The 13,475-nt window shown below is 51.5% G+C and overlaps 1 protein-coding gene across 1 annotated transcript; it reads right to left on the reverse strand.

Annotated features, from left to right (window-relative positions):
• Nucleotides 1-395: 395 nt before the first annotated feature.
• On the reverse strand, nucleotides 396-5,775 carry PGLYRP1 (peptidoglycan recognition protein 1). Its single transcript, XM_045845238.1, has 4 exons — nucleotides 5,650-5,775; nucleotides 3,802-4,156; nucleotides 1,184-1,302; nucleotides 396-637 (listed from the first exon to the last, which is right to left on the reverse strand). Exons 2-4 carry the CDS (start codon nucleotides 4,089-4,091, stop codon nucleotides 459-461), a joined length of 588 nt encoding a protein of 195 aa, XP_045701194.1. The 5' UTR covers nucleotides 4,092-4,156; nucleotides 5,650-5,775; the 3' UTR covers nucleotides 396-458.
• Nucleotides 5,776-13,475: the final 7,700 nt, after the last annotated feature.

Raw genomic sequence — 13,475 nt, forward strand, 5'->3', positions numbered from 1 at the left:
CTGAAGCAGTGAAAGCTGCCAACCTGCGGGGTGGTAGTGAACCGCCCGTCCCAGAGGGGTCCAAGCAGAGATTCTGCACAGGATGTCTGTGGCCGTTTGGTGGAGAGGGGTGTCTCATAGTATGATGCACTGCCTGCCCCCCCGCCACACACACACAGCTGCTGCCAGAGACACCTGGGCTGACCTGGTGCTGACTCCTGTGCTCTGACCTCTGGGTTCTGAGCTGCGCTGTTGCTTTGGAGCTGGTGCCTTGGTTCAGGGTCAGAGCCCTTGGTTCAGGGTCGGAGCCCTTGGTTCTGAGCACCAGTGAGGACCGAGTGCTTGCTGGAGGTAGCTGAGTGTCTGTGGGAGGGACGTGGGGATGGGAGGCAATCGGCAGACACAGGAGCACAGTTTGAGCGGCGCCTTTATTGGGCGGGGGAGGCTGTGGGATTCTGACTGTGGGTGGAGAGAGGGCCTCACAACCTGTAGTGTGGCCACTCTTGGATGATGTCGTAGAGCCGATCGCCTGGAGACAGGGTCTGCTGCACATCCCGGTGCCCTTTGAGCTCGTAGTCAGGGGTCAGAGCGTTCAGAGCCACTCCGCAAGCTAACAGACTCCTGGCTGCCCGGAGGGCCCGGGGCGCGGGTGACCGCTCTGCAGTGGGGACAGAGGCAGGAGTTGAGCTGGAGCTTCCTCGGGGGCAGCACTAGTGTGGGGTAGTGGTTCCATTTGGGCGTCCCCAGAACCCCAGCTGCCTCTCCCTAGCCGTGACTCAGTCTCTCTGTGCCTCCGTTTTCCGCATGTGCAGGAGAATAATGGCCCTGCCACAGGGCGGTGGCATCACAAAATGAGCTGCTTTGCGTAAAGCCCACTGAACGGCGCCTGGCACTGCCCTACTGCTCACTCTCCCTGGGGCCCTGGGCCTGTGGGTCCTACCCACGGCAATGCTGTCACCAAGTGCTTCTTAGATGCCGTGTTCTGATTGGCCTAGGAACCTTCGTACAGAGTTACTCATCCTCATCCCAACCACATGGTTGAAAATGGTCATTATCCAAAAAGGAGGAACCGAGGAGCAGGAAAGCAGAGTCATGTCCAGGGTCACAGAGCTCGTGCGTGGAGGAGCCTCTCCACAGCCACAAGCCATGCCCTGCCGACTCCTGGCCCAGAGGCAGCCCTTCTCCCACGTGGCTGAACACTCACCCATGAAGTTGCCCATAAAGGTGATGCCGATGGCTTTGTTGTTCCAGAGACTTGCGTGGTCACCCATGAGTTCCCAGCCCCGGCCCTCATACACAAGCCCGTCTTCTCCGATCAGGAAGCTGTGATGGGGGTGAGGGAGGGAGGTTGGTGAGGGAGGGAGGGCTTCCGGGAAGAGGGCTTCCTCTGCCCCCTCCACCACTTGCCCTGCCCCTCTGTTCTTGCCAGTCACAGCCCCCCCCCCCCCACTCCCCAGCCTTCCTCAGTAACAACAGTGGCAGTGGCCCCTAAAATGCCAGGCACAGCTCTGTATGCACCCATTCTCATCCTCGCAGTAACTCAGGGCCCAGCTGCTCCCGTTCTGCAGATAACCAGAGAGGGGGAGACACCTGCCCATGGTCACGCAGTTGGTGGGGGGGCAGAACCAGGGTTCTCACCCAGGTCCTGTGACTCCCACCCCCAGGGTCTGATTCCTTGCTCCCTCCCGCCGCCCTGGAGGATTTGCTGGGCTCCACTCTGCTGAGGCTTCACATGCGTGCGGTCGGTCTGTCAGTCACCTGAGGCGGTATTGTTGGCGTCCCTACTTGAAGCTGAGGGAGCAGACTTAGAAAGAGAGGTGATTTGCCCCAGCTCATGTCCCAGAGGCCCCTGCTTAGAAGTTGCCACAGAGGAGCTGCAGTGCCCTCAGTCCAGCCTGCTCCCTGCTTCCCGCTCCCTGCTGGGCGTCAGGGTCGGGGCCAAGGCCTGAAGGGCTGGGGCCACAATCAGACTCAGACCCTCAGCCCCAGCTCTTTGAGTCCCCAGTCCTGGGAGGCCCCGAAGACTCTCATTGCACAGGTCTGGACTGAGTGAGACAGCCCCTTCGGAGGAGCAGTGTCTGCGCCTCCGCCCTGTGGCTCCCCGGCTGCCAGGGACGCACAGCGTGTTGGAACTCCCGGATATCGGGTCCTGAATCTGCCAGTTAGGATGCCAGACTCAGAATCTGGCTCCTAAGAGACTAGAAATGTCAGAGTGACCCTCAGGACTGGGCCAGCTATGGCCATGTGAGGTCCCCAGCCCCTGGCACAGGCGATGGGTGCTCCTTGTGTATCTGTTCAGTGGGTGCAGCTGCTGTAAACCTCCACCTCCACCGCAGGTGGGTGCAGTCAGGGCCCCGTTTCGCAGGGGAGGAGGGACTGAGGCCTGAGGGAGGACGTGTCGTGACAAGGAAGGAGGATTTGGGGCTTTGAACCAGGCTCTGAACCCCACACTCCGAGGGACAGACTTCAGTCGGCTCTTCTGTGCCGTGACCGAGGTCGACGGCTGTGGGGCCTGGCCCTGGCCTTCGTCACCTCACAGGGATACTTGGAATTGGGACACTTGGAAACCAGACCTTGATTTGGTTTCTTCTTGATTCTGGAAGCTTTGAATTGTAAACTCTTGAACCGGAAGAGCTGGGTGATACCCTTGGAGCATCTAAAATTCCCCCAGTGATGTTCCCAGATTCCCCGGCTTCACCACAGCCTGCACTGCCCCCCTGCCCCGCCCCCTGCCAAACCCTCTAAGGGAGGCGCCTGGGAGCCTGCATTTTCAGTGAGGTGATTCTGGTCCTCACCAATGCCTGAGAACCTGTAGGGGCCAAGGGTTCTCTTGCACTGGACCCCAGCCTGTCACCCTGGAAAGGGAGCTGGTGGGCATGGGCCCCCGAAGCAGAGCTAATGAGCCCCCACCCTGTTTCTGCCCTCATGCTGTGGCGTCTGCTTCCCCACAGTGGCCAGAAGGAGCATCTGGTATCTAAGGAGGCTCACACCCCTGCCTGGGCTCCTGTCTGCCTTGCTGGTGGCCACCAGGCCCTGTGTCCCAGCTCCTCCCAGCCACCTCCCATGCCCTGCCCAGCTCACTCCCCCTCAGAGCCTCCCCCTGCCTGCGGCCCCTAGCTTATTACACTTCCTCCCTGTCCCAGAGCCGCAACACAGGGCGGCATTCTCCCCCCCCCCCGCCCTTCCAAAGGACCCTGAGTGGGTCTGTGTTCCCTTCTGAGGTTGCCCGTCATCACTCTTTTCCATCGCTTCTGTCAGCATCTGAACTCATCGCACCGCCTTTGTTTCTCCCTGCTGGGCTTCACATCCGGTCGGGCTAGAGGCCCACTGCTCGCGGCCGTGTCCCCATCCCAGTATCCCGAAGGTGGCCTGGGATGTAGCAGGTGCCTCATGGCAGTAGTCCACGGATTCAGGGCTCCCCCGACTTGCCAGGTGGGATCCTAAGTGCTTCTTTGCACCTATGGTTTTAATGCTCAGGTGGACCCTAACCCCACAGACCATAGAGGAGGAAGCTGAGAGCAGGCGACTGCTCTCAGACCTGGCTCGGGTCTCAGGAAGCCGTGAGCGTGAGCAGAGCTGGGGACTGGAACCCCGCCCACGCGTAGCCAGCCTGACACCAGATGCTGGCCTGTGTCCGCAAACTCCGGGCAGCAGACCTGGACGCCAGCCCCTTCCCCCTCCTGGCATCTCTGTGCCGCCTGCACACTCCCAGCCTGTGCAGTGACTCCGGGAGAATGGAAGATACCGCTGCGGGGGCTCCAGGACAGTCCGGTCCCCGCTGTCTCCCAGGCCCGCACGCCCCCCCCCCTCCCCCGCACTCACTTGTAGGCCACATCGCACCAGTCCAGTGTCCGCGCGTGGTAGTGCTGCACGTTCTGGGCCTGCTGCCGGCACAACGCCGGGGTGTCACAGTGGCTGCCCGCCGTGTGCGACACCACCACGTAATTCACCGGCAGGCTCAGTTTCTTCGTGCACCGGGAAGGCAGGGCGTTCCACTCTCTCCGAGGCACAATGGGACCGCAGCACGTCTCCCTCTGGTTTTCTTCTTTCGCTACTGCGAGTCCAAGGAGGGCGAGGAGGGCCCAGGCGAGCGGCGCACCGAGCAGGGACATGGTGGGCAGGCGCTCAGCGTTGGTGAGGAGCGTGGGGCTCCTCAGCTGCCTTTATATGCTGGGGCCTAAGGGTGGAGGGGTGCGGGGGGGGAGGGGAAGCCTTGCATCACGCTCTGGGGGGACTTCCTTAGCAGGTGACATTGGACCCCGACTCTGCTTCCTTTTCTGGACGGGCTGCCACAGGATGCCGTGTGGTTGGGGCTGAGGGAAGCAGGGAAGGGGAGCCCACGAAACCGTCAAGGGACCCCTTGTCCGGCAGAGCGGGGCGGGGAGAGGCGCACAGGTCCCTGGGCACTCTGCGCTATGGTTTCTGGAAGACTGGGGGCCTGGATCCTTGCCGGGCTTTGTCTCTTCTCTCAGCCCGGGGTTGAACAATTCACCAGGAGCTGAACCCCAGGGAGAGGCCTGGGGCCTCTTCCTTCTTCCAGCAGGGAATGAGGCAACAAAGACCGCCATTTTTTAGCCACTTCTCCCAGGCCCAAGCCCAATGCCGTTGAACCCTTTCAGCAGACCACAGAGGTGGGCGTGGGGAAGGCCATTTTACAGTTGGGTGAACTGAGGCTGGGAGAAGGAAAGTCACCTTGCCGAGACCCTAGTACATAGTGGAGCCTGGTGACCCAGAGCCCGTATTCAGAGCCAGGTTGCCTGCATTTGAATTCTGGCCATTTTCCAGTGTGTGGACTCCGGCAAGTGACCTAATCTTTCTGTGTCCCAGTTGCCCCACCTGCAGAATGGGGATGATAATGAATAATAATAGGGTCCACGTGAGATTCAGTGGGTGGAAAGCGTGGAACCCACAGAAATGCCTGACTCACGGTGCCTGACAAGCACCCCTGGGACTTGGATTCAAATCTGCCGCTGGCTGTAAGCAGCCTGCTTTCCGTAGGTGCCGCTGGCTGTAAGCAGCCTGCTTTCCGTAGGTGCCACTGGCAGCTGCGTTCTGCACAGGAGGGGCTCTGAGGGCTGGAGAGGAAGGATTTTTTTTCCCCGGGCGCCACTCAGTGGCTGGGCTCACCTGTTGGGGCAGAAGGCTCTCCTGGGGCCTCTGCTCCACCCCTGCTCCGCCCCTGCCCGCTTTCCCACTCCCTCCTACAGCAGGTGGTGAGATAGGCATGCGTGCCCTGGTTTGCTCTTCCTCCTTTCCGGATACTTTTGGGGTTTAAAAAGTGACCAAAGGTTTGGGGCACTGGGTGAAAGAGGTGGAGGGACTGAGAAATGCAAATGGGTTGTCACGACGTAGTCATGGGCACATGAGTAAAACATAGGAAATAAAGTCAATAATATTGTGATAAGTCTGTACGGTGCCCGTAGGGTGCTGGAACTGTCGAGGGGAACACTAGGTAAAGTATATGATTTTCTAACCACTAATCTGCACACCCACACCAATACATAATAAAGGAAACACAGATAAAGTGCCATGAAACAAAAAAGTGACCAAAGTCACACGTGAGCTGTAGCAAGTGGAACTGATCCAAAATGCTAATCACCCGTGTCCCACTTCCTCCAGCTCCACCGCCCAAGGTCGCCAGCGAGAACAGTGGGGCAGGTTTTCTCCTACCGTATGTTCCGTGCTCGGGTGGATTATGCTTCTGTCCATGATGTCATCTAATGGCACAGCAGGTGTCTCTAAGCGCTTTCTATGAATTATCTCAGCACATGCTCCCAGCAGGTTTGTAAGATAGGTTTTATTGTTGGCCCCCATTTAGAGCTGAGAAAATGGGCCCAGAGGGGTAATCTTCCTGTAGGTAAAGGAAGAAGATGATGATGATGTCAGGGTTTGGCCACAGGCCTCCTGGCTCCAGAGACTAAGTTTTAAACCACATACTCCACTACCTGCAAACATATAAGGACATAGATTAGAAGATCAAAACCATGCATATCACTTTGCCTTTTGTCACTTAGTATTTCATGTGTGTCTCTCCAGGTCACTGCCTCTAATTTATGTTTTATTGTACTTGCATAATATCATCTGGGTTTATCACTGTGACAATCTTTCAGGGGCTTTCCTGTCCCCCCACCAATGCTGCAAGAATATTACCAGCCCCACAGCCCCACACGGGGACACCATTATACATTATAAATAGAGACTCTTGGTCAAAGACTGTATATATTTAATAGATATTACAAGCTTGTTTTTTCCAAATGGCTGTTAACAATTCATAGTTCTACCAGTAACGTAATGGAGCCCTCATTCACCCCAGAAGTGGGGGTTAGCGCTTCTTAACTATGCGTATGAAGTGATATGTCTTTGTAACTTTAGTTGGCATTTCTATGACCATGCAGGAGAATGAATGTTTTTCTGTGTTTGCTGTCCATTTGGAGTGACCATCTGGGTCTGTCTTTTGTCAATTGCCTGTTTATCTTCATTGCCCATTTTTATTTTTAATTTTAAAAAAAATCTTCATCTCAGAGAGATGCAAATTAAAACCACAATGAGATACCACTTCACACCAGTCAGAATGGCCATCATAAACAAAGCAACAAACAACAAATGTTGGAGAGGTTGTGGAGAAAAGGGGTCCCTAGTGCACTGTTGGTGGGACTGCAGACTGGTACAACCACTATGGAAAGCAGTATGGAACTTCCTCAGAAAACTAAAAATGGATCTGCCTTTTGACCCTGCAATTCCACTGCTGGGACTATATCCTAAGAACACTAAAACACCAATACAAAAGAACCTTTGCATCCCGATGTTCATAGCAGCACAACTTACAATAGCTAGGTGCTGGAAGCAACCTAGATGCCCATCAGTAAATGAATGGATCAAAAAACGGGTACACTTACACAATGGAATTCTATGTAACAGAAAGAAAGAAGAAACTGCTACCCTTTGCAACAGTGTGGATGGAGCTGGAAAGCATTATGCTAAGCGAAACAAGCCAAGCAGTGAAAGACAAATACCATATGATCTCACCTTTAACAGGAACCTAAACAACAAAACAAAGAAACAAGCAAAATATAACCAAAGACACTGAAATAGAGGACAGACTGACAGTGACCAGAGGGGAGAGAAGAGGGAATTTCAGGGGAGAATGGGAAGGGTTTACAGGAACAAATTTAAAGAACACATGGACAAAGACTAGGGGGAGGGTGGTAATGGGAGGGAAGTGGGGAGGGTTGGGTGGGTGGGCTGGCATGGGAGTAAAAGGGAGAAAACTGTACTTGAACAATGATTAAAATAAAATTTTAAAAAATCTTCATCTGAGGATATGTTTACGGATTTTTTTTGACAGAGATAGAGATAGAGATAGAGATAGAGATAGAGAGAAACATCAGTGTGAGACAGAAACATCAGTCGGTTGCTTTGCATACGCGCCCTGACTGGGGATGGAAGCCTGATCTTTTCAGTGCACGGACAATGCTCCAGCTGACAGCCACCCAGCCAGGGTTCCACTGCCCACTTTAAGAATCAGTTGGGGTGTTTGCCGTTCTGTTATCAATTTTTGAAATGAAGAAAACAATGCCGTAACTAGTGCTGAGTTGCTGCTTATGTATGTTTTGTGTCTCAGTTCTAATTTTAAAAGCATTGAAGAATAACACATATATCAAAAAAGTGCTCAAATGTACTTTTTAATAGAGTTAATAGAACTCAGTCATACAGTTGATATAATTAATAGGGTGGAGAGCTCTATTTCTGTGCCATGAACATGCCCATGTATCCAGTACCCAGATCAGGAAATAGGGCTACATTAAAAATATTAATAAATATTGCCAAAACCACTTCAAAAAGTTTTGGCATTTCTTTCCCCCAGCAATGTGATCAGTTTTAAAATGCTTCACCAACCCAGGGAGTGGTATATCATTAGCATTTCATTTGTATTTTCTTGACCATAGAGAGGTGATCATCTTTTACACATTTATGGCTGCACCCACCTTCTGTGAACTGTCTGTTCATCTTTTAAAATCGTGTGTCCGGTTGAGTTGTTCAACGTGGCGGATGGTAACTGTGTGTTTACTGTGCTGCCAACCCTTTCTCAAGTCTATTAAAAAAATCTATTTTTTTCCTGTTATAGTTTCTATGTTCCCTATAATTAAGATCTTTCCACACCAAGATTGTAGAACTTTGTCTATTTAAAAAGTATTATTTATTCCATACTCTGACCTGGTTTGAAATTTTAGCTCTACCGCTTACCAGCTGGATGGATGCCCTTGGGCAATTGGGCAGCATCTGACACAACCGACCGCTTCCTTTTCCTTGAAACACTCACTTCCTTGGCTTCTGTGTCATCAGACTGACTTCCCTTCTCCGGTTGGCCTTTGCTTCCCCCTTTCAGACTCGATCCTCCCTCCTGGACTGTCACGCTTGTTTCTTCCGGGTGATCTTGTCCAGATAATGGCTTCAGCCACCCCCGAAATGCACATAATTTCCCGATGTTTTGTGTCCAGCCCAGAGCTTTCATCTGAATTCTGGGCCTGTGTGTCACCTGCCTCCTTGAAGTCTCCGCATGGGTGCCCCACAGGCCCTTCGGACGTGAGATTCCCCAAGCGGTTCCAAAGGGGGTTCTCTCTCCTGAGTTCCTGTCAGAGGGCTGATACATTGTCTTCCCGTTACACAGGCCTTGCACCTGAGTGCCATCCTTGACTAAGCTCTGCTCTCTCCCCTCTTGTTTCCCATACCCAAAACAAACCCAAGCCCATAGCAGGTGCCCTATAAATGCCAAATGGTTGAACGAATACTCAGTTTACCCCTCAGCCACATTGCTGTTACGTTCTGAATGTCTTACAAATTAGACCTCTCCTGTCTATTCCCACTGTCTTCACCCCATTCTGTCACCATTTCCTGATGCTTGGGGTTTGCTCCCACTTGCCCAGCGACCTCCCAGCATGCACCCTGGCCCGTGAGGCCAAAGCTCAGATCTGATCAGGTCTTTCCTGAAGGTCACCCTAAAAAATGAGTCATATTTTTTTGTGGCTTCTCATGACTCAGGAAGAGTCCCAAAGTCCTCACCATGGCTGCCCCCACAGACTGCCCTCACCCTGCCTCACCTCACTCGCTCCCGCTCCCCAAGTGCCCCAGCCACCGGCCCCTTCTTGCTGCCCTTGAAAATGCTTTGACTATCCTGCCCCTCCCAGGGGGCTTTTTACACACCACACATACATTCTGTTTATTTATTTTTTAAATATTTATTTATTTATGTATAGAGAGAGGGGAAGGGAGAGAGAAAGAGAGGGAAACATCCATGTGTGGTTGCCTCTCGTGCACCCCCCACATGGGGACCTAGCCTGCAACCCAGGCATGCACCCTGACTGGGAATTGAACCAGAGACCCTTTGGTTCACAGGCTGGCATTCAATCCAGTGAGCCATACCAGCCAGGGCTGCACATGTTTTAAATAGAGGATCTTGAGAAACTCAAGAGCTTTGTACCTTAGCTTCAAGATTGCAGAACACTCAGCTAGCCTTTTGTAAATATTTTCACATCAGATTCCTTAATGATACTAATCATATAATCATAGCCTAGTAGGGTGAAGTCTTCCCGCATTAGAATTTTGTCTGGCCTGTATCTTGTCAGCATAAAATTGCAACATGCCCTTGTGAGCATTTATGGAAACGTTAATCAATGGGCAGTTGCTCCATTGCCTTTAATCTTGGGATTTTTCTAATAGGAAATTGTATTAGAGTCACTCCCTGTATGCTTTAGAAAGTTAAATTTTAAAATATTTAACTCACCTACTGCCTTCATTTAGTCTTGTTCTCATTAATTCAGCCATTATAAACGCTCACCAGATGCTCTTGCAGGTAGCAGAGAATACTGGTTTCCTTTGTTGTATCAACAAACAGAAATCAAATGAAAGGTGATTATAGGGAGGACAAGTTTGAAACACAAGGCAGAATTGTCATTGGTTTCCCTGACGTCCCCAGGCCAGGAATGCTCGACTCCCTCACTTTCCCCATCCTAATTGTCACTTACTGTTCCTCTAGTGTCACCTTTCAGGAGGTGACTAATCCCTCTATATGCTTTCCCCACATTGTTTCCACTTCTTCATATTTATCATAACTGTAGTTATTAACTTGCCTGTGCAATGTTTTTCTTAAATTAATTTCTGTCTCTCGTACTGTACAGTGAGGCCTGTAAATAGGGTCGTGGTGTGCTTTATCGTCCAAACCATGGTACTCGAGAAGAAAAGAGGGAGATTATTAACTATGCTAGGTCAATAGGTGTATGTGGACTGTCCTGGGTAATCCCGGATGTCTCCGGTAAAGAAAGGGCCCTGGCCAGTGTGGCTCAGATGGCTGGAGTGTCTTCCTATACACTGAAAGGTTGCAGGTTCGATTCCCAGTCAGGACACATGTCTGGGTTTCTGGTTTGATCCCTGGTCAGGGCCCATATGAAGGCAACCGAACAATATTTCTATTCTATTGATGTTTCTCTCCCCTGCTTCCTCTCTCTCTAAAAGCAGTGAAAAATGTCTTCCGATGAGGATAAAGAAAAAAGTAAAGATGAAGAAGGGACTATCATTTCCCCCTTTCCCCCATAATTACATCCCCAGTTCCTAGTTCCTAGTTGGCGATACATACATGTCAATATCACATATTAAGCCCCGCCCCCCACCCCGCAGCTTCTCCATCTGCAGAGCGGGCTTAATGACAGCCGGTCCCTCTGAGGGCTCTAGTAAGCTTCAGTCTGCCCCTCAAATGCGTGTTCCTCTTGCTAAATAAAAGTTGTAGTCAAGCTAACAGCTGCTAAACAAAATATGATTTACCCTCCTCACCAAAACACCTGCAAAAAGGCAAAGTAGAAACATGCGTGCAAAACAATAGTCCAAATGACTGTGAACACGGCGATTTCAAAGCGGATTTCCTTTTCTGCGGAGACCCTGGTTCCCTCTGGGGAGCTGGGTGCGGGGAGGGGCGGGCAGCCTTCTACTTTTATTGACTCAGTTCCTCTTTGGTAATTTGGGAAACGGAGCATCGTAAATACCCATTTTCCCTTCCTTTCTATTGGGGGAGGGGACCGCTCCCCTTTTGCTCCTGTCCTCACCCTCACCCAGGGCTTCTCACAGGTGTCTCTTCCCTCGCCTGGGTGAACCTGGGTGACCTCAGCTCACAAGGCTGCCAACCTGCAGGAGACACCCTAGTAAGTTCCTCAGCGGACGAGGAGGCTGGACGGCTCCGTTGGAACTGAGCATTCCTTGGAGTTCTGCCCAGGAACATGGAGGCTTCTGGAGAATAGACTCTCAGCTCCCAGCGCCACAGCCCACCCCTCCTTCTCAGCCTGTCGTGGGGCCTCCTGGGTACCCCTCCTCACTTGCCCCACATCTGTCCACAGTCCCTGAAGCAGGGGCCCCCTTGGGTTTAGGGTGCATGTCTGACCTCCTTGCATCACTGACTCAGGGCAAAGGCCCACGCAGGTTCTGGAAGGGGGCTCAGGGCTGCCTGTTCAGGAACTTCTAGGGTCTCCGGGTCCCAGAGTATGTCCAGAGCAAGGGGCCCATATTTCTTTCAGGGATCCCTTGTCCCCGAAGAGAGGGGGGGGGACTGAATGCTCTGTTCAGGCAGAGGGATCAATGGGGCAGAGAAGGGGCAGGGTAACACTGTGGAACTATGGGAAACTTGGTGTTGCTGGGTGTGAGGGAGTGAGGGTGTGAGGGACCTGGGTATGTGGGCAGCCAGGTCTGCAGCATGGCTGGCACTTCTCTGGCCCACTGGGCAGCTGGACTTCATGCTGTGGGCACTGGGGAGCCATGGAAGAGCATATGCAGATGGGAGTGATGGGAGCCACTTTGCATCTTTGAGAGACCATTCTGGAGAACACAGAGGGAGAGGGAGTGGCAGACAGACACTCCTGGAGGGCACCACAACCACGAAAGCTTCTGGAAGCCAGTTTTCAACCAGGAGGGAAGCCATGATCAGTGCCCTCAGTGCTCCAGAGGCGGGGAGGATGTGGAAAGAGACCGAGTCGGTAACACTGTTGCTGAGCCACAGGAGGTGCCTCACCCAACGAAAGCTCTCTTACCACATTCTCCTGCCCTTCGACACCTCTCAAATTAGATTGATTCTTACCGTTTTTGTGTTCCGACCTCCCAATGGATCAGGACTGTTGTATTTACTGTGTCTATGAAAGGTTGTGTAATGGAATAGTTGTGGCAGGCTTAGAGAAGTCCCTCTAAAGAGACCCATGTTCTAATCCCTGGCACCTGTAAATGTTAATTTTGTAGAGCAAACCACCACCACCACCATCACCACTGTCATCCCCTGAAAGGGTCTTTGCAGGTGTGATGAAGTTAAGGATCTTGAGATGGGGAGGTTATCCTGGATCATCCCAGTGGAGCCCGAGTACCATCACATGCATCCTTATGGGAGGGAGGCAGACAGATGAGAAGGTGATGGGAAGGCAGAGGCAGAGGCCGAAGGTACCAGCATCCACCAGAAGCTGGAAGAGGCTTAGAGGAAATTCTCCCTGGGAGCCCTCAGCAAGAGCTTGGCCCTGGTGACAGCTTGGTTCTGGACTTCTGGCCTCCAGAACTGTATATTTCTGTTGTTTTAAACCACTAAGTTTGTGGCAATTAAGTTAAAATACTGCAAGCTTAAGATTGAAAATGTCAGGCTGGGTCAAAAAGCAAGGAAGTCCTACTACATGTTGTTTGCAAGTGACATAATTTAAATATATAACTTTTTAAGTTATTTATTCATTCATTCATTTATTTATTTATTTATAGACAAAGGGGAAGGAAGGGAGAAAGAAAGAGAAATATCCATGTGTGGTTGCCTCTGGCTGCATCCCCTACTGGGGACCTGGCCTGAAACCCAGGCATGTGCCCTGACTGGGAATTGAACCAGTGAGCTTTTGGTTTGTGGGATGACACCCAAACAACGGAGCCACACTGGCCAGGGCTTCAGTGTATTATTCTTCCACATCTTTTGTTAAATTTATTTCTGTATTTATTCTTCATGATGCTATTGTAAATGGAATTGTTTTCTTAATTTGATTTTAGGATTCTTCATGGCTAGAGAGAGAAGGACAACTGATTTTTATTTATTTATTTATTTTTAGAGAGGGAAGGGAGAGAGAAAGAGAGAGAGAGAGAAACATCAATGTGTGGTTGCTGGGGGTCATGGCCTACAACCCAGGCATGTACCCTGACTGGGAATCAAACCTGTGACACTTTGGTTCACAGCCCGCGCTCAGTCCACTGAGCCACACCAGCCAGGGCAGCACAACTGACTTTTGTGTGTTGGTCTTGTATCCTTCAGCTTCGTTGAATTCTTTATTTAGGTCTAATAGTTTGTGGGTTTTTAAAGGATCTGCTATCTGTAGATTTTGTTGTCTGCAAGTAGAGCTAGTTTTACTTCATCCAGTTTGGATGTTTTTATTTCTTGTACTTGCCTATTTTCTCTGGCTAGAACTTCCTGTACAAGGTTGAATGAATAACAGCCTTGGTTG

The sequence above is a fragment of the Phyllostomus hastatus genome, unplaced genomic scaffold (assembly GCF_019186645.2).
Source record: "Phyllostomus hastatus isolate PE091 unplaced genomic scaffold, TTU_PhHast_1.1 phas_contig_468, whole genome shotgun sequence".
In the NCBI taxonomy this organism is placed as follows: domain Eukaryota; kingdom Metazoa; phylum Chordata; class Mammalia; order Chiroptera; family Phyllostomidae; genus Phyllostomus; species Phyllostomus hastatus.